Source organism: Arachis ipaensis, chromosome B6 (assembly GCF_059453495.1).
Source record: "Arachis ipaensis isolate K30076 ecotype BB chromosome B6, ASM5945349v1, whole genome shotgun sequence".
Lineage (NCBI taxonomy): Eukaryota > Viridiplantae > Streptophyta > Magnoliopsida > Fabales > Fabaceae > Arachis > Arachis ipaensis.
In genome coordinates, this window is record NC_142441.1 from 133,984,615 (window position 1) to 134,009,076 (window position 24,462).

Genomic DNA, 24,462 nt, shown 5'->3' on the forward strand with positions numbered 1-24,462 from the left:
ATTACCGAAGAAGGAATAAAAATGAAAAACCTAATTTAGATTACCTAATAAAGCAGAGCATTATCTGAAGAATACTAAAGTATCAACACTTTTGGTTAAAAAAAATTATAGTCAAATATAAGTTAAATATAAAGGAAAATACTAATCATTTACTTTTTTATTATCTAATACTATGTAAAGTTAATTAATAAAGATAAGAAAAAATAAAAAAATAAAAAGTTAATTACTTAATTTTATTCTAAGAGAGTTTATGAACAAATATTAATACACTTAGGAGAAAATAAAGGGTGCAATATCTTTTTAACTTTAAATTTTAAATTTTAAATTTTAAATTTTAAATTTTAAATTTTAAATTTTAAATTTTAAATTTTAAATTTTAAATCTGAGTTATTGATATAAATATAATAATAAAAAAATTAAGATTTCTTTAATACAGCACTCTTTACTTAATAAAAATCGTTTAATGATGAACCGAGAGCATTTATTAATTAATTTCAGCAACAAATACAAATATAAGGAAGGCTTCATTCAATTACTATAAAACAGAATAAGGTCACTACTCCCTTAAAACAAATAATGACACAATAAAGATATTACTAATATAGGGAACAAATAAGCATCAGAACAGAATCATATGTAACATAATATAAGATAAGATACATGAACATTTAGATCTGCATCATCAAGTCTTGGAAGATCTTCATGACAGGAGCAGGCAAACCAAGAAGGACATTGATGTTTCTCCTCTCAATGCCATGAGAAAGGAACAAGATGACTTCCTTCTCAGGCAATGAAACTGGGCCTGAGAGAACAGGCTCACCCCAACCAAAATCAGTGGTGTGAAATGACAACCTTGACCATGTTGTGATCAAAAGGGTGCATGCCAGTGATGGCCTTGCCCTTGTCACCTCAAAATAATCTATTGCTGATCTCATATAACTGTCTGTCACCATCTTTATTGCATTTTGAATTAGACTCACAGCATACGAGAAGGGCTTTTCTGTAAGTTCACCTGTTTCACACATACAATTTTTTTTTGGGTTAATTTATTGAAAACAAAACTGTTATTTTAGTTTCAGAACTAATTTTATATTTTTATAAGGTTAAAATAATCTTTAATAATAAATCTAATCTAATCAACATTAACATTTTAAAAGAATCATTTGAATCATTTTAAACGATAAATACCTAATATAAAAAAATTAATTTAGACTGATAATTTTGAACACATAAATTCCAACAAGTTAACCAATAACAAACTAACAAATATTTTTAAATTATACTCCATATTTATTAATTATTATTAATTAGTGATTATTTAAATAAAAACATAGAGTAATTTGTACTTTTCAAAACTAATAAAGAATTGAATTGTCTCATTTAAAATAGATAAATGCTATGGTGCCTATTTATTAAAAAAAGTTAAAAATTAATATTTAATTTAAAAGATATAAAAAAATTATTTTTAAGAAATTAAAACATACTATAAAAAGAAAATAACAATTGATAGACATTATAGAATAATAATATTTCTGACAACCTCCTCCCAAAAAGTCTTTTATAAAATCTTACTCCAAATCTATCATTTAAGTCTCAACAAATAATTCAACAACATAACTTTAACACAGTGGAAGATATAAATTTTGGAATGGTATCTAGATTCTTCAATTTTATCCAAACCTATTTCTTTTCAATTGTATTTTGTCTCTTTATTTTCAATAGTTTAAACTTCTCTAACAATGGATGCACATAAATCTGGACAATTCTATGAAATTGTAAGGTTAATTTTAGAGATTAGAACATACTCACACTACCACCTCTGTAAAACTGTAACCATCTTCACGTTCATTCATGCAACCCATGCTATTTTTATTTGGGATAAATGGCTTCTTTCACTTTGTATTTCTAAGATTTACAGCTTCTTTAGTTGTTTTCGTCTTTCTGCTTCTTAACATTATTGGGACCTAACTGTTTCCCTTTAACTTTTAAAAGTAGGCTCCGAATTTTTCTTTTAAGGATGACAAGACAATTTTAATGAAAAAGGTGGTAGATACTAGATACATCTAAAGAGAAGGACGGATTTGTCTCATAGTCATACTATGTAAGTTTAAAGACTAAGTGGATAAAGATTAGGGATTAAAATAATCATAAAAAAACCAATGGATAAATCATATTAAACAACAATAAAGATTTATTTGATTAATTTTTTACCAAAATTTAACATAAACTAATTTAGGGTATTAATCTAAAATTTGAATCGTTATATTATATATACCTGCTTGGCAGACAGAATTTGTGAGCACAATTCCATTTCCAAAATATCCTTTGGGAAGAGGAGGATTAAACTTGGCCCTGCCATCAACAGCAAAGAGAAGCTTAGTCTCTTGGTTCGGCAACATCTTGAGAGCCTTGGTTCTTGCAATCCAGACAAACGCAGAGAGCACTTCAAAAGTGGTGCAAGAATCAAGAACCCCATCTTCCATTGCCTTAGCCTTGAGGCTCTTGAGCTTCTCAGGGTCAAAGCAGAAGGACCTATAAACCATGTCATCTTCATACAAGGTGTTGGTGCTTGACTTGTCTTCTATGTCAGCAAATTCTTTGTGAATAAACTCTATCTTTGGTGGCTCCCTTGCCTTCAGAATGCTTCTGTCTAGGAATGGAGGAATTGAGAGTGGAAGCTCTCTTGCTACTTCTCCCCATGAGTTCACAAACTCCATGGCTCCTATTCCATCAAACATGCAGTGGTTCATGCACAATCCAACAGAGAATCCTCCACACTTGAACTTAGTCACCTGGAATAAGTAGAGATATCTCAACCATTGTTCTAAAACTTTTCTTCAACTTGCATAAATAAATAAATGTGAGAATTCAAGTACAGTCAACTGACGTTAAATAATTTGATTGATTTGACTAAATTTTTATTTAATGACTCTCAGTTATTAATTTTACGTGAAGTTCACTACACTTGAGTTTTCACTATAAATAAATTTAAATAATAATATAAATAAAATTAAAAAAAAAAAACCTGGGCAACCAAAGGAGGCATCTGAAGTATGTGCTTTGCATCAGGTATGTTATAAACCAACATACCAAGAGTAGCAGGGTCTGGCTTTGTGATATCACCAATCTCTTCCATTTCACAGTTTGCTTCAGCTTCCACATACAGTGCACCCTCACCTGTGCAGTCCACTATAAGCTTCCCCTCTGAACTTATGCTCAGCCTCCCAGCAAGAGGGTAATACTCTACAAGCACCTTCTTCAACGCGTTCTTCATCACAACCGCCGCCTTCTCGTTCCCCCTCTCCGCGCTTTTGAAGCAGTATACGGTTCTCACGATCACCGCAATGTTCTGGTCAAGGTTAGATAGAAAATACATTCCTTTCTTTGTTTCTTCTGCTGGAGCAACTAGACTTGGTTCACTTGTTAGCTTCACGCTTACTTTGAAACCGCCGCTGTTTCCATTTGTCATTGCCATCTCAATATAATAAATAATCCTCTGCCAGATATTAAAACAAAAAATTATGTTAAGATTCTATGCAGTTCTTGCTGTTTTTCTAGATATACATAAAAGAAAATTTAAATAAATATAAGAAAGAACACATTGTTTTATGAACACATCTTCGTGTGAAGAATATGTTTGACCGAACAAGTTTGACTAAACTATGAAACTGTTCATAATAACATTCTCACACGAAGATATCTTCATAACCACCTTTCATAAAAGCAATAATGGTATTTGTGTGACTATAATGCATAAGTCGTGTGTTTTTTCATACCTGAAGCTGAAGGTGTGCCTCACACAAATATGATTTATGTCTTTAACTCTTTATGATGAGCCTCTTGGGGAGCTATAGAGAGAGAGAGAGAGAGAAAGTAGTAAGGTGTTGTTTGAGAACACAGCAATGGCAGAAAATAAATATAATGTGAAGGTGAGAGGTAGTTGTTTATATGCAACGGTGCAAGCTAATAAGGGAAGATGGTGCTTGTTTTAATGTTTTTAAGATTTAATATGATTTTAGTAAATTTTTTCCCTTTTTTTTTTTTTAACAAATACGGGTGAGGGTAGGCCACTAGTAAAAGAGACCAAGGACACAAGGAACAAAGACAAATTAAGGGAGGCGAAGCATGCAAAAAAAAAATAATAGGTCTATGTGTTTGGTGTGGTTGGTATCCCACATTTGATAACCTAATATTTTTGCTTCATTAGTTTTTCCCTTCCTATTACATCATCATTTCCCCAGTAGACTCAAAAGTTTCATCACCATGCCTCACTAGTCACGTTTCATTTTAACTAAAGATGTCCTTATTTTATGTATATATTGTCAATAATGTTCCTTCTCTTTTTTAAAAGATTTTAACTAACTAATATTTTGAATAGCTTATAGAAAACAAAAACAAAAGATAAAAAAATACATCACTTAATTCTAGCAAGCATATATATATATATATATATATATATGAATAATTAATTAGAAGTGGTTATTGTGAATCAGGAGACCTATCACAAATAAATAATTAATTTGAAGGGCTGAAGGGGTTATTAACTTATTATCACTCAAGAGACCTATCACAAGGAGCATTTGATTTTGTTCCATAAGCATGTAATCAAGCGTTCACCATAAACAAAAAAGGTTCAGACTTCCATAGCTTGTTTGAATAGACTTTCTTGACCAGTTTTCATGTCCTTCATGAAACTTTTGATATAAAATAATGTAATTATTACTATAAGAATGGATATCCTTGCCAATTCACCTTTCCTAATTGATATTAATGAATTTTTTATTTCATAATAAAGATTAAATTGAAATAAATATTTTATAAAAAAAATAACAATAAATAAATAAATTATTCATTATTATTATTATTACGGATATAAATACTAATAAATTTAAATAAGTTTAAGTTATCCAAGAACCCTCATCTCTTCACTTTATAGAATCCAAATCCTTTGTCGAACCTTAAAACAAAACAATCTTAATTCTAACTATTCATCATTAAGCCTCCTTTTGTCCTTGCTCTTAAAAAATATGATTGAAACAATACGAAAAACGAGATAAAAAAATTTCTTCTAGTAAGGGTGTAAGCGTGAATACGCTTTTACTAAATGAAGAACACTAAGAACATGTAAATTATCTACGTAAGATGGAGAAACGTGGAGAATTCAAGAAATTATAGTTTACTGTATTATTACGCAAGTAATACAATTAGGTATTGATTGTGCATCCTAAAAAGATCAGGTAACTGAAAAATGAAAATTTATTCAGTGGCCCCAGTCAACTATGGTTAGATCAACAATAATGTCTACACTCTAGTGCACTCTTTAAAATTTTCTGGATTCCGAAAAATCCAGGAGACGTTGACCATATATACCCATATAATATTACATAATGGCAATAGGCAAAATCATAACTTGGCAATGGCATAACGAAGTTTGCCAATCATGGCTTAAGCCATAAGCTTGTTTTCCATGTTAAGGATATTCATTAGGGCATTTATTGCTAGACATAACGCAGAAATCTCAATACAAAGTAATTACACTAAAGAAGAAAATATACACAAAATACAACAACAATTTCCTTTGATGGATTATGTAACCGATTAAATTGCCAATTGCCGACATTCATAGATGTGTATTAGTGTATTACAATCTCTCTCAACAAAGTATGAATGAAATTATACAATTTTAAAAAATTTACAGACGACGTGTATTCCTTACTTTAAGAAAATTACAAATCTTGTTGGAAAAGATAACAGGATGCATGGGTTTCTTCTTGTCTTACCTATTAAGAAACATGATTGCAAACTGCACTATAACAGCTAGGCCTCCAATATAGCATTGGGGAACCTATACAAGGCCAAAACCCAATCAAATGCAAATCTATTAGAGGAAGCAGTTTTAAGAGCTTTGAATATTTTTTACATCACATGGCCTCTTTTGTGCTTTTGCTTCTCAACAAGTGATCTCCCACATTCAGTGTGGTCTCGCAGACCTTAATGGCCTAACCTACTTAGACAAGCAACTCCTTCTTCTAGATAATGTTCCCTTTCGATCCAAAAATCGTTGGAATCCTATTTTTTAATCACGAGTGTAGAGTTAATGAAGGTTGTTTGAAATTCATAAAATTCCCAATGGCTTACACAAGCAAAAGGGCTAGAGAAGGTATAGACAGACAAAAGGAATGAGAGTTTGACACAAACCTTCATTATCCCTGCTAGTACAGCACCTCCAAGGTACACCATGTGCTTTCTACGCGGTGGATCCTCAATTCTTAATCGCAATTTCTGATAATCACCAGAAAAGGGAAGAATAATAAGTTTATGGAAACAGTGAGATGGCTTAATATATGACTGCAGTTCGATAATCTGTCCTTGCAAAGGATCAGGTCTACATAGAACTTAAAACATATTTTTTCCTGATACAAAGAACTCTATAACAGAGACAACATACAAAAACTCGTAAATTTAAAATTTGATCTGATGTTGCTCCAATGTTATAGTGTGTTTTTTCTTGCAACTCTAAATAGCAAATGCAAGTTGAACCAAATCTAACTACTCTAAAAGCACATAAATACTAAGATCTGATGCAGTTTACTACATAAGATTCGTTAAAAGGTAACTTTCCCATTTACCATGCACTTTCAAGTAGTAAGAACCAGGTTTGTTGTTTCAGATATCAACAGTAAGGTTAGATTGGGAATTTCAGAGATAGTTTAAGAATGCCAACAAGGTTGGAGGATTGTCCACACTAACTTTGATGTGGGGTACTTGAAATGAGACAAATAGGTCCTAAACTAAAAGATCAAAAGAAATATTTGCTGCTTTTCTTTCTTTTTTTTTGTTCCCAGGACAAGATTTTTCACCTCTTGATGAATTAGCAACCAATTCACTTCTATATGCATTTCTCTTACTTTTTTGAAACATACTGTATTCCTCTGATTTGACAATCACTCGAAACTTTCATCATCCTCAAATGACATGATGAGAAACCAAAAGGGGAAGTGCTTAATAAAGGAAGGGACTGAATAAAAGATTCATATTTTAATTTTTTTTGCCACATAACATAGGGCGATTGATATTTTGATCCAATTAGGGTTCAAACTAATGAAAAGGGAGCTCTCATAATTTGAAGCAGGGTACATATTGACCAAATTTTATTCAGAGCTCCAGCCTTTTCTCCAGTAGTTTTTTGAAACAAAAGCAATAACAATAAAACAACCAAACCTCTTCTCACACTAAATTACAGGTTGGAGAAAAATGGATCTTAAGGAATCAGCAGAGCAAACACATCCATAAGCGGAAAAATAAAAAAGAAGTCGCAACTTACCTTCAATCCATCTTTGTTACCCTTCAGAACAACATCAAGATAACGATCAAGTATTTCCTTTTCCAATCTGAAAAGGTACAGAGACTTATCAACTTTAATCTTGAATCTCATTCAAAACAAGCATGAAATTATTGAAATATACTTGATGCATACCATAAACAAGAAACAAGAACTTTAAAATAGTATATACTTAGATAAGTAACCTAGCTTGCAATAGCACTATCTTATAACTGCACACAAAATGTTTTATGAAATCTTCTAACAATAAAAGAAATCCCTAAATTGTGTGTGAACCTTGGCACAACATTAAGATTGCTGTTTGTGGCTTGAAGGAACAACCTATCCACTTGCAGGGTTAAAGTAGAATATATCTACCGTTTCCATACCCTACCATGTTGAATCCTTGTGTATTTGCAATGCCCCTTACTAAAGGAATCCCTAGTCATTAGTTTTTGTATAACCAATAGCTAAGTCAACCAGGGATTTTTTTTTTTTTTTTTTTTTTGCCCGGGGGGTAGAGAAAGAATTGCATTATGAGAAGAAGGATCCCCTATACAAAAGCCAAAAAAAACAAGATTTATCTATAAAGCATCGCTTTCCAATCTCTCAAAATGTCTGAGAGGGAAAGTCCCCTATAAAGATCATCAGCTTTACACCAGCTACACGTTAGGAGTCTAATTCCATCCCATAAATCATGCTTGTTAGAAAATCTGTCACTGAAAGTGTGCGCATTATGCTCCAACCAAATAGTACAGTGGCGAAAACAGCACATTGCCACAAAAATGTTGCCTCTTTTCTACTACCAAACTCAAAAAACCCAGCCAAAAGAAATTGGTCTAGGGTTGCAGGCATACCCAACATTCATCTAAGATGCTCAATAAGTTGTTCCATAAGAAAACAGCTATTGGGCAATGCAAAAACGTGGATTTGACTCTGAATTTGCCCCCACACACAACACATGCATCAGGGGAGATAACCTTATGTGGCCTTTTAACCTACAATAAGTCATCGGTATTAATTCTTTGAGCACAGCTGTCCATATAAAGATTTGACTTTAGAGGGGACTTTGGACTTATGTTAGAGGAATGAGTGAGAAAAAGGAAGAATTTACAATTAAAACTACCAGAGTGGTCAAGAGACCATATCCTTTTGTTAGGGTTAGAAGCAGAAAAATCGTTAATGAGACCTAAGAGAATTAAAAGTTCACAGGATTCTCTATCATTATCATTAAAAAAGTGGAAGTCCCAAGAGAAAGAGGAACCCTGTCTAATGTAAAAGGACCAAATTGGAGAATTATAGAAGATAGATGATAAAGAAGAGGAAAGGCTAGGTTGAATGAGACCCATCACCTACCAAAAAGGAGAACAAGGGTTTGAGAGTACTGTAACCTTGAGAAATGATCCAAGGGCTAGCAGCATTAGCATCCCACCCATTCATGTCCATACCATATTTACTTCTGATAACTAGATGCCAGAGAGATTGAGATTCTAATGGAAAATGCCATAGCCATTTTGCCACCAAAGTAATGCCTTTAGCACAACAACAAACTTCCCAAACCTCCTTCCTTTTTAGGACGAAAACAAACTTTCCAATTCTCGAAGTGATCCTGCTTTGTATCCAAAACACTGCGCCAAAGAAAATCCTTCATAATCTTTTCAACAGTGTTTGCCACTCCCACTGGAATACAGAACAACGATAAGTAAAGAGGAAACTTGAGTGGCAAGACTGAATGAGAGTGATTCAACCACCTAAAGAGAAATAGGCCCGTTTCCAAATTGCCAACCACTGAGAAACCTTCTTAACAGCAGCATCCGAAAAGGAGATAGATCTAGGATTGCCACCCAGCAAAGCATAACTAAGAATTCAAGAAGATACTTTCAAGTTTCAACCAATGAATTTGCACTTGGATTATAAGGTTCAGAACAATGGACAACGGTCAATCACACATCTGTTTATGGAGGATTTAACTGCTGTTATGGCTGAATGCCAAGGATCCAACATAATAGGAAATTGAAGGGTTGCAAGAAGAATCTAATAAAACATCAGAACATGCTATATGAATATGCACGCTTATCTCTACTATATCTATTTATGCTATTCTACTATATATAAAAAGAGGATTTCCCTTTTTGGTGTCTAGCTCTTTTTCCCTAAAATACCCTTTTTCAGATATTAAAATATCATAAAATATTTTTGTAACTTACAAGACTTGAACCCAAGACTATGTAGTTAAAAGACCAAAGTACTTACCATCTTAATTCTTAACTATTCTCACTTTTGCTATTATTATACATATTGAAGAAAGATAAGGTTGAATGTGCCTATTAATTCACCAGTATATATACAATAATGGCAGCAATAAAACTTTCAGCAGCTCAAATATTAAGGAAAATTTGAGCCAAAGTAAAGGAGAAAGAACAAACTACCGGCTTGGTAATCCAGGATACATGGTGCTCCCTCCACTTAAAACTATGTGTTGGTAAAGCTGCAAAACAAAAATTTACAATATTATAGACAATGAATTGTAACGCATAGGTAATGGCACAATTCTCTATATAAATTATAAGGAAAAATTGCAATGGTATAATTATCCAGTAAAAATAGTAAATGACAATGTAATTTAATTATAAACCATATGTCATCGGATGTTCCAAGGATATGAAAGAAACATAAGATATGTAAACCTTCAGGATTTACTTGATTGAGTGGTTAAAAATGGACAGCAGAGAAATTGAGGACAGAATGAAAATGATTCTCGACCAAAATAAGGCCCAATGTAAAATTGAGCTATATTTTCATTTCCACTTTCCATATCATTTTTTCCAAGAAACGAAGTTTTCCTTCCAATCATGAAGCCAAAAGATTCAATGAAAGGCAAAGAACTGCTGTAATAATTTAAATGCTTCTTTAGTTATCATTGACAGAAAACAAGAGGAAGTCTTAAGAGTGGGATGATTCAATATTAATCACATAGCAACCCTTCCAAATTCAATTAGAAGACATAAAGGAATCTTCAATAATATAATTCCCAAGATGACCACAGGAAAGGCAGAGGAGGAACGGGAAGGGGAAAGCGAAACGGAGGGGACGGCAGAGGGGAAGAGAGAGAATTGAAGGGTAAAAAGGAGTTAAATATTTTGTGAATAAATTTAAGGGAGAAGACATAACAAACTCTTAAATCACTTTGTTTGATCTGACAAACTTGCTTGATAAGGCTTGAGACAATAATATCTAAGGCTGCGTTTGTTTTTGAAAACAGGACAAAACAAAACACTGAGAACAAGACACAAATAATAGAGACACAAAATTTTGTGTTCCTGTATTCTGTTTGGTAATAAACTAGAACAAATTATGTAAATTCAATTTTTTTTCATTCAAAAAATTTGAGAAGAAAAATATAATAATAAAAAATATAATTATGAAAAATTAACAAGAATGATGAAAAAAAATAAAAAATAAGTTGTATCCCTTGTTAGTATCTCTGTGTCCTTCCTGTCAGGATAGACACAAAATACACTAATTCAATGTCTCTGTCCATGTCTCATCTGTTAAACACGATTTTGTATCTATATGTCCCTGTCTCAGTCCTGTCCCTGTAAACAAACGCATTCTTAAAATATTTGTAATCTAAGTCATCTTAGCCTAAGAAGATTAAAGGAGAAAAATATCCTGTAAACCCTTATTCAAACAATGAAACTTTCAACGTAATTGAGGAGTGGATGTAAGACAAATTGTTAGCCGAACCAACACACATCTTTGTGCATTTCCCAAATCTATCTCTTTATATTTACCATTTCACTGTTGTCTATATACCTCAAAAATTGGTTTTAAAACTGACTTAAAGTCCTTGCGCACCTCAAAAACTACTCTCTCAATTATATCTTGTTTTTTTGAACTAACGTTTATCTTCTACTGCACACAAGTACAAGAAACTTGATAAGCCTTATGTCTGTTTTTCAGAAAAATTATATCTAAAGCTCGACTCAACCTCCCTTCTCATGCACAACTAACCATTTTAATTGATAGCAGAGTTGATCCTTTAAGGGGTTAAGCATCCAAACAGTTGCAAAGGAAAAGGTCTTACAAATGGCTGAATCTTTAAGTTATAGTGAAGGACTATCTCTCAATCGTCTTCCTTATTTTGATGTAGAAAACTACTGTTGCTGGAGAGACAAGATGAAACAAAACTACTGTTGCTGGAGAGACAAGATGAAACTCTTCATGTAACTCACTACTTTGGATATGTGGGAGATTGTTGAACATGTCCACAGCACTACTAGGAAAATGGCAAAGTTGTCAAAACAGTCATCCCCAGAGATCGGGTAAATTGATAATCACAAGGCTAAAGTTTCAACTGAATGTAAACGCCAAGTATATTATGATATCTCAACACGTCTGAGTATGACAAGATAGTATCTTGTGATACAGCCAAAGAAATACGAAATAGATTGAAGATATTACATAAAACCCCTGAAGTGAAAGAAATGAAGATCAACATCTTGGTGTGTAGATATAAAGACTAATATAAAAGAGGGATATACCATTTCTGACATGTCTACTAGATTCATGAATATAGTCAACTCATTTAAAATTCTAATAGTTCTTAAATCAATTGTGATCTGAATCATCTTAGCATGAGAAAACTTAAGGAAAAAATATCTTGTAAACACTTATTCAATAGTGGAATTCTTAACTTGGTCGATGATTGAATGTAAAACAAATCTTTAGACGAACCAATCAACCAATATACATCTTTGTGTACTCCTTAAATTTGTTTTTCAGAAAAATTATATCTAAGTACGATTCAACCCCTTTCTCATGCACAATTAGCCATTTTAGTCCGTTCCACTAACCTATAGATGGGAGGAAACAAGAAATCACACAGGAAGTGATTCTTCTAATAGCTGTCATTTGTTTTATCTCTGAAGTAGCTAACCATTAATCTCATTTTCGACATTGCCAATATTGTGTTTTGGCTTATAGAATCAAATTTCAAATGATGGAAAATATTGTCAGCTTTCAAGCCTAAAATGGTGATAAACGGAATCAGTATTTATTTACTTAAGATAAGGATCCCAAATAGTATAGATTTCAAATGGAATATCATACCATCATCCGATTGTCAATATCCATTTCCTGAATGCATCTAAAGACCATGTCAGCCATTCCATCACCTTCAACATCTATAAGTTCCTGCTTAGCAAGGGAATCATTAGAAACTACAATGGCACAAGTACATCACAGACACGAAGGTCGTGTTCAAATTTTTTCTTTTTCTCATTAAAAATTCATCTCATGAACCATAATCAATCTAACAAGATTTGATTTGCCTACCGGAGTGAAAAGAGCCTCAGGAGCCTGGAACCTTTCAGTGCCCACTTTAATGACCCGCCCGTCTGGAAGCTGAGATACAGAGAGTAAATAATTAAGTGATACCAGCAAATACGTTAAACCAAAGACGACCAAGAAATAATAATGACAACTCCATTTATTACAAATTCATATGTGCATTAGGGCACAAAATTCAAATTGGATACAGAGAGGCATGTGAAAAGAAACATGAAAAAACAAAGTGAAAAGAAACATGAGAAAACAAAGTAAACAAAAACTGAACCCCTGTCTATCTCCAAGCAATCTGTTTCAACTACAATTGCTAACAAGATCAATCATTATATGCATAGCATACTAGTCAATCTCATGGGATCTCGGTGTCCCATCGCAACCCAGCATACATCTGAGACGAGATCAGATGAGATCTCGGTTTTTTTTTTTTTTTCATCCCAGCTGTCCTGGCCGGATCCTGGCCAAAACCCCAGCTTGGCAAATCCCACTGGGATCTTATGCAGGTGCTGAAACACGATTTTGCCCCCTTATAACTAACTTCTACTTTGGTTTTAAAGGGGCATTTAAGTAATTTAACTATCCATCTATGGTGATGATTGATCATTGACAATCTAAATTAGGATTTATGAATTTATGAGTTTTATTTTGTATGGATTATGGAACTATTATGAAATATAGAACTTTAAGATTTTGGATTTAGTTATGATGCCTAATACATAGTTTATTTTTAATTACTTCTTTTTTTAAAAACAAATATATATATATATATATATATTAGAATTTTCCTCTACCTCTGTTCAAATCTCAGCCATCCCATGCTCTGGGATCCCAACATCCCAGTTTTGGGGACTTTCGGGATGCGATGTGATTCGAGATACTACAATACACAGACATAGTCCTCTAAAGATTCCAAGAAATTCAGCGTATCAACTTACCGTATAGTTCTTGACAAGGATAGTGGTCTCAAGCCCCAATTGATATTCCCTCTTGTAATCATAACTGTGGGAAAACAGAAGTGGCTATTAAGAAAACATACAAAGACCACAGGAGACCAAAATATATCATGAGATTGCTTCTAACCTTATATAGCATAGTTTCTCCTTGATTTCCCTAACGGTCTCAAAGTCCGCAGTCCTATTCAGTGCATACCTTGAGAAAAGAAAATAGTGTTTAAGCTAGAACTGAAGTGTAAGATAGAAAGAGTCAATTTGACGTCATATTAATATTAGGACATATATGAAAAGAATTAGACCTCACCCCCTTCTTGAAAGCAAATCAACAAGATAGGATGTTATGTGTCGGCCAGCTACATTCATCCGCTTTGTTAGATGAGGGAATGAATAGCCATCAACAACTGGAACCTGGATCGCAACATTGATTATTAACATTTTTGGAATGAATAGTTATAATAGTAACACTATCAAATTTATAACAGGTGCTCAACTTATTAGCCCATTTCTGCTTCCTTAAACTAATGGTGCAACATATTTTAAACCAGGATAATTAGTGATGATCAGTCAGTATATCTCTCCTATATAAAGCTTTTAGTCTGAATAACTTCTCCTGGTCAATTTTTCATTTTCATTGCCTTATATGCCCTTATCAGAAACCATATTCAAGTTAGTTATTGATCACATCTAATTGCTGGAAACTTTGTTAATTATTTTTCTCAAATTAAATACTATATTTTCATTTAAGAATATTTTAGAAAAAAGGCTAGGTGAAGTGCTTATTGTTTTGCTAGCCTGAATTACGCTATAATCATTATGAAATAAAATGGATACCCAATAAGAAAGATAGACAATGAATCACAAACTGCAAGGAACTATTAAGGATGGGATGGAAATGATATGATGACACATTCATAGATTCACCATGAATTAGCACAAAGGATAAAAGTAAGTAAATAAGTTCAAACAATCTATTGTTTCAAAGGATGAACTCACAAATGCACCATTAATTTTCAAGCTCTCATCAAATAAGTCATGCTTATCAATATATTTTACAACAACAACAACAACAACAAAGCCTTATCCCACTAAGTGGGATCGTTATCAATATATTTAATGACAATAAATTAGCACTCCATCAATATCAACACCTTAGACAAACGTAGCATTCAAATGGTTGAAAGGGTGGTAGTTATCATAATTATGAGTACCAAATTGGTATGAGCTGAACCAATTCATTAAATGCTAAATGTGTTTTCAACTGAGATTATCAGGAAATGTGCTATTTTCTATGCCAATATTTCTTAGGAATAACACACTTTTTTAAAATGTTTGATTTAGCCATTTGGGTACCGTACTCAATTCATTGGATACTTGTTATTTGTTATAAAAGATCAACACAACAATCAATAGTAATCAAACATTTAATAAAAGGTATACGCCTAAATGGCTTGACTCTGTAATCATATGCAATTGGCATGGATTGTAAAAACTGATCGTTAAAGACAATCAAGGAAATCTAAAAGAAAAATAACAATGAAAACTGGGAGACTGAATCTAGCAGTTACACCAATCTATTATATAGAATCTACTATATATAATGGGCCCTAAAATATCCTTTATCATATATAAATCATAAAAAAAAATGTTATTTATAAGATTTGAAGCCAAGCTCTCTTAGTTATAGTATAAGTTACCATAATGTGCCTGTTAACACACTAATAAGTAATAAGCATAAAAAAAATTTAGGTAGTGTAGAAGATAATTAGTTACCACATGAGTGACACCATCACCAGAGTCAATAACTAATCCAGTCAACAAACCTGTGGCAAGTAACAAAATGTTGGTGCAAGATTAAAAAGTTAAAAGTAAAAGGAGAGAGAGAGAGAGAGAGAGAGAGAGAGAGAGAGAGAGAGAGAGAGAGAGAGGATATCTTTATTTCACCAAACTAGTGTGTAACATTGTATTGAAAAATCAAATATTATGGTTTATAAATAACTCTTTGTTACGGATAATAGGAGTGACAGGAAGCATAACACAATTAGACCATAAACAGATAAGAGGGACTACGGAAAGCAAATTATGATTAGGATGGCTTCATAATAAAGAAAAAACAAAGCTTCAACCTTCACCCATCCCTATAAGCACCTTGAGCATATAATGTCAGAACAGCTTGAATTGAGATATACGCTCCAGCATAATTGTACTTTTCAAACAGCATCTCAATCTGTGAAGTCAAATGGTTAATAAATAATATTTAAAACTTAAAATCATTTACAAGAAATTCACTATTTTATTTTTCAGAAGAAAAGACCTCAGGATTGGTTCACACAAACCATTTTTTCACGATTCTTTGAGGGATTAAGCGGTGGATCTGTGAGTAGAATTTTACAGTCAGGCGGGTTAATCTGTCAAAGCAGATCACATTAGACAGTTAGCCATGAAAGAACTTTTTTTAAAAAAAAAGGGTGAAAAAACAAATGGGTGCATTTGTTTCTGTTTTTGGAAAAGTGATTTTACAATTCAATTTTTATTTATAGTAGAATAAATCTTAAAAATCACTTTAATCAAGAGCTACTGCATTCAACTTTTTCAAAAAAAAAAATTTGAAATTCACTCTCTTGAAATTTTGATTATTTTATAAATTTCATAGAAAATATGTGAAAAATTGAAATTCACTCTTTTTTTTTCTGTTAGCTTAAAAAAACAGAAAAAAGCAAAGCTTATTTTTTATTCCCCCTCCCCCTCGGAAAAAAAAAAGATGGGGAAGGGGGGCATTTGGGGTGAAATAAAACTCATTCTCAGAATTACCAGACAGTTACTTACCTTTAATTCATTGTAAAATGCATGATCCCAAACATGACACATATCATCCCAGTTTTGCACGATGCCATTGTTAACTGGGTAAGATATATCAAGCTGATGCCGCAAGTTTGCACACCCTTCTCCAACAACAATATCCTAAAACCACACACAAATTCAAACCCTTTTTTCAGAAGCACAAACTAAATTGCACATATATATATCATAATAATCAAACTAACAACAACACACCTACTGTAAAAAAATAAAGAAATAAATTAAAAAAAAAAAAAAGCACCTAGCTAATTTCATATTCATTTAGTAGTAATACTGTAATAGTGAAATAGAAAATGCACCTTTAGCGATTGCTCAGTGAGCGATTCTTCGTACCGAAGCATTGGCCTTCCCACCACGCAAGGGAAAACAGACGTGGGGAAATTCTCCCCAGCGAAACCGCACTTCACATACTGCAAACAAAAATTCACATATAAATAAATTAATTTGAATATTTAAAAAAAAAACACGCTTGTGAAATCGGGGTATATAGGATCACTTAGATCGGTTGCGGAATGTATGTGATTTGGGAGTAAGTGGATCGACGGTGACACTGGGCGGATCAAGAAACGTGTGTTGTATTGATTATGTGAAATGGAATACAAACCCCAGTTCCGTTGTCGCAGACGACGACGTTTCTGTTGTCCATTCTGCGCTTCTTCTTCTTCTTCTTCTCTTCAGTTACTGTTCAGTGCGCTCTTGCTTTCTTTCGCTATTTCTTTCAATTTCCGTTTCCGTTTGGGTTTCAATTGGTTTGTTAATTTGGCTTCTTTTCATCAACTGCAGATGACGTACAAAAGCGGCAAAACGAGGTCTACACCCTACAGACTACAGTCTACTTTCCTCTTAAGTTGCGGCGAGTGACAATTACGTCTAGGGAAATTATAGCGTACAGAGGTAAAGTTATACAGATTTGAAGAGATTCCCTGATGTTGAATGTTGCGGTGACAAGTGGCATGTGGATCTTTGGAGGGTAGCAGCTCGGCAGAACAGTTGCAGGCGTTGTCGGGGCTGGGTGTTCTGGAAGCCGCGCTAAGTGGCCAGAAGGAGGGAAGCCCGTAATGGGCTTTGGATGTGGGTTCCGTAACCGTTGTTGTACACGGAATGGAAGGAAACAAGTTGGACCTAGTGTGTATGGATTGGAAGTGGGTTTAAGGAATTAGAGTTTTACGTGTCCGCATAACAAAAAAAGAAAAAGGAACTAGTTTTAGAAAAATGGATCCTTTCAATTGTTAAAAAAAATTGAAAGTGTAAAGTGTGATCTCTAATTTTTTATTATTCTCTCTTATATTTATTTTTTATTCCACTTATAAAATTAATGGTGTGAGATCACACTTTACTCTCTCAGTTATTAAAAAAATTAAGAGTATCCATTTCTGAGATTTAGGATAGTTAGTACAGAGAAAAAAAAGTGTGAAGAAAACAATGATCCCACCCACAAATATCACATGAGAATGGTAAGAATGGGCTTGATTTAAATGTGTTCTTCTTTTTAGGATTTTTGCAACAAAAACGTATTTAAACGTAATTAGATACAAATTATAAATTTTTTGTTGATTAGTGTTTTAATGTTTGACAGGAAGGAGATGAACGAGGGAAAATATGATCATTTGAGCTTAAATTAATAATGAGCTCCTAAAAAAATAAAGGACAAAATAGCATAAATTAAGTAAATCAAAAAATGAATACATTGTAAACGTAAAAACAAATCAAAACATTGTTGCTGGATGTGATAAAATGACGATGAGAATTTTACATGGTCATGGATAAATGTTGTTAATTTTGTTGTTTTTCTAAATCGTATTTAATTCGAAGGTGTTACGGCCTGGCCCAAACTCTCTGCTGACTTGGGCCGACCCGAGCTCCACCCGACTCGGGCGGCCAGGGATAGGGTGCTCCATCGCCGACCGGACACGCGTCCGTAACAGCTCACCCACAGCTGTGACGAGAGCGCTACGGGAATAGTGGGCCTGCCTTTACAGGGCCCACCTCTGACAGTATATAAAGGGAAGATTTGCTCTTCCCCAGGAGGTACGTCACATATCACATCACCCCCTTTCGCCTGCGCATTTACTGACAAGAGCGTCGGAGTGTCTTTGCAGGTGGCACCCCCCTGTTTTTCGCAAGAAGTACGCGGGACCTCGTGCACCTCTGACCGGCGGCAGTTCACGACCTGACGAACCCCTATCATCACCCAGGATCTTCACCCGAACTGATCGGTAATCGACTTACCGAACATTGGCGCCGTCTGTGGGGACTCGTCCATGGACTTCGTGCTAGTCGAAACGGAGACAGGCCGCGAGGCCGGTCGCCGCCGGGACGGAAACCCGACAACATCCAAGGTCACCCCCGAGGGACGCAACCCAATCACATGAGAGACGCCCCTTTGGGGGGACCGGAGACAACCACGCCAGAATAATGCAAGAGCTACACCACAGGATGCAAGACTTGGAGCGCCGGCTAGCAGATAGGGAACGCGACCAACACACCCCAGAGCAGAGTCACTCCCGCTCTCGCTCCAGGAGTCGCTCCAGACGCACGCCTAGCCCCCAACCTGAATCCGAAAGCACCGGGGGGAGAGGGCGCACGAGAAGACGTCGTGACCCCGTCATTTACGCCAGACGCGAGGGGCAGCGTACCAGGAACCGTGGAGACGAGGACACTCGTCGGGAAAGCGACGAGGGAAGAACGACGGGAACACGGGGACCCGTAATAATGGGAGCGACCCCATTCCACCATTCCATACTCGAAGTCCGGCTGCCAAAACACTTTGACAAGCCAACGGACATGAGGTACGATGGAACGCAAGACCCACTGGAACACCTCACGGCTTTTGAGGCAAGGATGAACCTAGAAGGAGTGGGAGACGAGGTAAGGTGCCGTGCTTTCCCGATCACCCTAGCGGGACCTACAATACGGTGGTTCAATAACCTCCCGCAGGGCTCGGTGACCCAATTCTCTGACATCAGCCACGCCTTCCTGGCTCAGTTCACGACCAGGATCGCCAAAGCCAAGCATCCGATCAATTTGCTGGGAGTGACCCAGAGAGCCGGGGAGCCGACCAGGAAATACCTAGATCGTTTCAACGACGAATGCTTGGAAATTGACGGGCTGACGGACTCGGTGGCAAGTTTGTGCTTAACGAATGGGCTCCTGAATGAAGACTTCAGAAAGCACCTTACCACGAGGCCGGTATGGACCATGCAAGAGATCCAGTGCGTGGCTAAGGAGTACATTAACGACGAAGAAGTCAACAGGGTCGTGGCTGCCAATAAACGGCAACCCCCTACAACCAAGCCCGACACTACGAGGGTGGAGAAAAACAGAAGCAACAAGCCAGGGACGGCGGTCCGAGCAAGGCGCCAAAGCCATTTCCCCGAGTCGGAAAATTCACCAACTATACCCCCCTCACGGCTCCGATCACGGAAGTTTACCAACAGATAGCCGAGAAAGGGATACTATCAAGACCCCGACCTCTGAAGGACAGGACGGGGGGAAACAAGAGCCTTTACTGCGAATATCACAAGGGATACGGGCACAAGACCTAAGACTGCTTCGATCTAAAGGATGCCCTGGAGCAAGCAATCAGGGATGGAAAGCTCGCCGACTTCTCCCACCTCATAAGGGAACCGAGGAGACGGAACCGGGATCAAGATAGCGAGGACAGGTCCCGGGCGACAAGACGACGTCAAGAACCCGAGGGGGACGACCACGGTCTCACGGTGGTGAATGTAGTAACAGCGAGGAATTCCGCCCCGAGGTCGAAATCGGCGCAGAAAAAAGACGCCAAGATCCTGGCGGTCTCCTCCTCATCCGCTAGAAATTCCCGGGGACTCCCATCAATCTCTTTCGGCCCCAAGGACCAATGGTTCGATGAGGTACCGGAAAGTCCCCCCATGGTTATCACAGCCAGAGTCGGAACCGGACTCGTCAAACGGATCATAGTAGACACGGGAGCGGACTCGAACATCATGTTTCGCAATGTTTTTGATGCCTTGGGACTACGTGATGCCGATCTGGCGACCCACCAGCACGGCGTGGTAGGGCTGGGAGACCACTTCATCAAGCCAGATGGGATCATCTCACTCCCGACCTCCCTGGGACAAGGACAGAGGCGAAGGACGATAATGGCCGATTTTGTTGTCTTACGAGACTCCAAAGCTTACAATATCATCCTGGGGAGAAAAACCATCAACGACCTTGGGGCGGCGATTAGTACGAAGCTGCTCGTAATGAAGTTTATTACTGATGACGGATCCGTAGGATCCATCAGAGGAGACTTAGAAACGGCAGTCGCTTGCGACCACGCCAGCCTCGCTCTCAGGAAAAAGTCCAAAGAAGCATCGGGGGTTTTCCTTGCCAACCTGGATGCCAGGATAGATGACAGGCCCAGACCTGAGCCAGAAGGGGACTTGGAAAAATTTAGGGTCGGTGACAGGGACGAGAAGTTCACATTCATAAACAGAAACCTCCCCCATGAGTTAAAAGAACCTTTGATGGAGATGATCAGAGCTAATGCCGACCTCTTCGGCTGGACACCAGCCAACATGCCAGGGATAGATCCCCAGCTCATGTCACACCATCTGGCCGTCAAGCCGGAGGCCAAGCTAGTGGCCCAGAGGAGGAGGAAGATGTCACAGGAAAGGGCAGAGGAGGTGGCCAGGCAGACGGCCAGCCTACTTGAAGCAGGGTTCATCCGAGAACTGGACTACTCGACTTGGCTGTCGAACGTGGTTTTGGTGAAAAAACACAGTGGGAGGTGGAGAATGTGTGTAGACTATTCCGACCTCAACAAGGCATGTCCTAAAGACTGCTATCCCCTGCCCAACATTGACGCACTCGTCGACGCAGCGGCGGGGTACCGGTATCTGAGCTTCATGGACGCCTACTCTGGGTACAATCAGATACCGATGCACCGACCCGACGAGGATAAAACGGCGTTCATAACGCCAGGAGGGATCTATTGTTACAAGGTGATGCCATTTGGTCTGAAAAACGCTGGCGCCACATACCAGAGACTGATGAACAAGATATTCAATGAGCTCATAGGCAAGACAGTAGAAGTCTACGTGGACGACATCCTCGCGAAAATTGCACGGCCCGACGATCTCCTGAGCGACTTGGGGAGCGTGTTCGCCTCCCTCCGACAACACGGCATGAGGCTCAACCCGCTCAAATGCGCCTTCGCCATGGAGGCCGGGAAGTTCCTGGGATTCATGATCATCCAAAGAGGAGTAGAGGCCAATCCTGAAAATGCCAAGCTATCCTCCATATGAGGAGCCCGGGTTGTATCAAAGACGTCCAACGGTTGGCAGGAAGGCTGACGGCGTTATCCCGCTTCCTCGGCACATCGGCAGCAAAAGCCCTACCCTTCTTCAATCTGATGAAAAAGAGGATAGCATTCGAATGGACCCCAGCGTGTGAGGAAGCGTTCAACCACTTCAAGGAGATCCTAGCAACGCCTCCGGTGCTCGGAAAGCCCAAGGCCGGAGAGCCACTCTACCTCTACCTAGCAGTAACAGAGGAAGCACTTGCAGCAGTGCTCGTAAGAGAAGAAGGGAAAGCTCAGCAACCAATTTACTTCGTAAGCAGGGCTCTACAAGGAGCAGAGCTGAGGTACAGCAAACTGGAAAAACTGGCGCTGACACTCCTAACCTCCTCCCGAAGGTTGAGGCAATACTTCCAGGGTCACCGTATAGTCGTGAGGACGGATCAAGCAATTCGCCAAGTACTCCAAAAACCTGATTTGGCCGGCAGGATGATGACCTGGGCCATCGAGCTCTCCCAATATGACTTGCAGTATGAGCCTCGGCATGCGATTAAGGCACAGGCAATGGCAGATTTCTTGGTAGAGGTGACCGGTGATCCCCCCGAGGAAACATGCACACGGTGGAGGCTCCACGTAGACGGGGCCTCCAACCAGACGTCCGGGGGAGCCGGCGTCATCTTAGAAAGCCCGGCGGGAGTCATTTATGAGCAATCGACCAAGTTCGAGTTTCCTGTGTCGAACAATCAAGCGGAATACGAAGCCCTCTTAGGTGGACTAACGTTAGCTCGGGAGGTCGAGGCAACAAGGCTGGAGGTATGCAGCGACTCACAAGTCGTCACCTCACAGGTAAACGGAAGCTATCAAGCCAGGGACCCCCTTCTACAAAAATATTTAGAAAATGTGAGAGAATTGACAAGAGAGTTCCAAGAGGTCACGGTCCAACACGTTCCAAGAGAAAGGAACGCATGGGCAGACCTCCTGTCCAAACTAGCAAGCACGAAGCCAGGATCGGGTAACCGATCTCTCATCCAGGGCATGGTGAAGGAACCGACCGTCGCCCTCCATTTGGCGGAGTCAAGCCCCTCCTAGTTGGACCCGATCACGAACTTCCTGGAACTTGGCAGGTTACCTGACGATGAGAAGGCGGCCAAAACATTGAGAAGGGAGGCAGCCAGATACGCAATCATACAAGGGCAACTGTTCAGAAAGGGGCTCAGCCAACCCCTATTGAAGTGCTTACACCCCGACCAGACGGACTATGTACTTAGAGAAGTCCACGAGGGATGTTGCGGCCACCACATCGGGGGCAAGGCCCTAGCGAGGAAGCTCATCCGAGCTGGATATTACTGGCCATCAATGATGAAAGACTCTAGGGAATTTGTTAGAAAGTGCATAAAATGTCAACAACACGCCAACTTCCACAAGGCGCCGGCCTCCGAGCTGAGCCTGCTGACGTCTACGCGACCTTTCGCTCAATGGGGAGTTGACCTTTTAGGACCTTTCCCGGTTGGCCCAGGACAAGTCAAATATCTCATAGTCGCCATTGACTACTACACCAAATGGATAGAGGCTGAGCCACTAGCCAGCATATCTTCCTCCAATTGCAGAAAGTTCATGTGGAGACAGGTGATAACCCGTTTCGGTATCCCGGAGGTCGTCATTTCGGACAATGGGACGCAATTCACTGACAAGAAGTTCGCAGAGTTCCTCACCGGCCTAGGGATAAAACAGAAGTTTTCCTCGATGGAACATCCCCAGACAAACGGGCAAGTGGAGGCCGCAAACAAAGTCATCCTACTCGGCCTCAAGAAGCGCTTAGACAACAAAAAGGCGCTTGGGCCGACGAACTCGCGTCGGTCCTCTGGTCCTACCGAACAACTGAACAAAGCTCTATGGGGGAAACCCCTTTTCGCCTAACATACGGGGTCGACGCAGTGATACCCGTCAAAATCGGAGAACCGAGCCCACGGCTATTACTTGCAGGTGTAGACGAAGCGGTAGAAAAGGACCTGGTAGAAGAGACCAGAGAGATGGCCCACTTGTCAGAAACGGCATTAAAACAAAGAATAGCCCTGCGCTACAACACTAAAGTCCTCAGGAGGGATTTTGAGGAAAGAGACCTCGTCCTACAACGCAACGACGTTGGTCTACCGACCCCAGGAGAAGGAAAACTCACGGCAAATTGGGAAGGCCCCTACAGAATCAAAGAAGTGCTCGGCAAAGGTGCCTACAAGCTGGAAAGACTCGATGGTAGGGAGATCCCGAGAACTTGGAACGCAGGTAACCTGAGGAAATTCTACTCGTAGCTTGGGCTTACCGACCAAGCGGCCTGATAAGCTAGGTAGAGTTCTGCCTTGATCAAATGTCAATTCCCAATTGCTTACTTTTATCAAATGCCTATTGTGTTCATAAACTTGTCTAGCTAACGACTAATTCTTACTTGTCCAAATTCTTCCATTTTTTATCTTTCGATGCGTAATTCACGATATCGTACTCGTAAACGGCAACCCGGGACTGATCACCCCGGGAAGCCAACAGAACCATGGCTATACCAAGCGGCTTCGCAAACAAAACCACGACGGTTCTAATCAGGTTACCAACGCAAACGGCAAAATGGGCACAAGCAATAAGCCCGCCCCAAAAGGCGGTAACAAAAGTAAAACGCTAAACAAGATAAACAACAATAACGACAAGACGACCAAGCGACCAACTAAGCATAA

General features: G+C 38.2%; 3 protein-coding genes across 4 annotated transcripts; 1 reads left to right on the top strand and 2 right to left on the bottom strand.

Annotated features, from left to right (window-relative positions):
* Window positions 1–463: 463 nt before the first annotated feature.
* On the bottom strand, window positions 464–4,011 carry RWP1 (HXXXD-type acyl-transferase family protein). The gene is made up of 4 exons (XM_016306727.3): window positions 3,777–4,011; window positions 3,026–3,496; window positions 2,276–2,792; window positions 464–1,012 (listed from the first exon to the last, which is right to left on the bottom strand). The coding sequence occupies exons 2-4, from the start codon at window positions 3,473–3,475 to the stop codon at window positions 669–671; spliced, it is 1,311 nt and encodes a 436-aa protein (XP_016162213.1). The 5' UTR covers window positions 3,476–3,496; window positions 3,777–4,011; the 3' UTR covers window positions 464–668.
* A 1,550-nt stretch (window positions 4,012–5,561) lies between these two features.
* Window positions 5,562–17,558, bottom strand: ARP2 (actin related protein 2). 2 transcript variants are annotated; one of them, XR_015885892.1, is made up of 15 exons: window positions 17,081–17,504; window positions 16,776–16,886; window positions 16,444–16,578; window positions 15,954–16,025; window positions 15,766–15,844; window positions 15,391–15,440; window positions 13,925–14,028; window positions 13,748–13,816; window positions 13,603–13,666; window positions 12,659–12,727; window positions 12,434–12,517; window positions 9,600–9,809; window positions 7,325–9,545; window positions 6,199–6,282; window positions 5,562–6,069 (listed from the first exon to the last, which is right to left on the bottom strand). XR_015885892.1 is itself a non-coding variant. In XM_016306728.3 (15 exons), exons 1-15 carry the CDS (start codon window positions 17,120–17,122, stop codon window positions 5,992–5,994), a joined length of 1,167 nt encoding a protein of 388 aa, XP_016162214.1. In that variant the 5' UTR covers window positions 17,123–17,558; the 3' UTR covers window positions 5,562–5,991. The 2 variants fall into 2 exon arrangements, 1 of the variants encoding a protein (XP_016162214.1); XM_016306728.3 differs by having other exon boundaries at window positions 7,325–7,391; window positions 9,751–9,809; window positions 17,081–17,558.
* Window positions 17,559–23,634: 6,076 nt separating this feature from the next.
* On the top strand, window positions 23,635–24,048 carry LOC148562812 (uncharacterized). The gene has a single exon (XM_088491005.1). It carries the CDS (start codon window positions 23,635–23,637, stop codon window positions 24,046–24,048), a length of 414 nt encoding a protein of 137 aa, XP_088347131.1.
* The last annotated feature ends 414 nt before the right edge of the window (window positions 24,049–24,462 follow it).

Bases quoted from the DNA above. Each gene is read 5' to 3' on its own strand.
- RWP1 (XM_016306727.3), bottom strand. From the start codon at position 3,475: ATGGCAATGACAAATGGAAACAGCGGCGGTTTCAAAGTAAGCGTGAAG. The intron at 2,793-3,025 runs GTTTTTTTTTTT...TACTTATTCCAG, and splicing joins TGCCTCCTTTGGTTGCCCAG to GTGACTAAGTTCAAGTGTGG. The intron at 1,013-2,275 runs GTATATATAATA...TGTGTGAAACAG, and splicing joins AAATTCTGTCTGCCAAGCAG to GTGAACTTACAGAAAAGCCC.
- ARP2 (XM_016306728.3), bottom strand. From the start codon at position 17,122: ATGGACAACAGAAACGTCGTCGTCTGCGACAACGGAACTGGG. The intron at 15,845-15,953 runs GTTTGTGTGAAC...TTGACTTCACAG, and splicing joins CAAAGAATCGTGAAAAAATG to ATTGAGATGCTGTTTGAAAA. The intron at 13,667-13,747 runs GTTAGAAGCAAT...GTTTTCCCACAG, and splicing joins GAGAAACTATGCTATATAAG to TTATGATTACAAGAGGGAAT.
- LOC148562812 (XM_088491005.1), top strand. From the start codon at position 23,635: ATGGGGGAAACCCCTTTTCGCCTAACATACGGGGTCGACGCAGTGATA.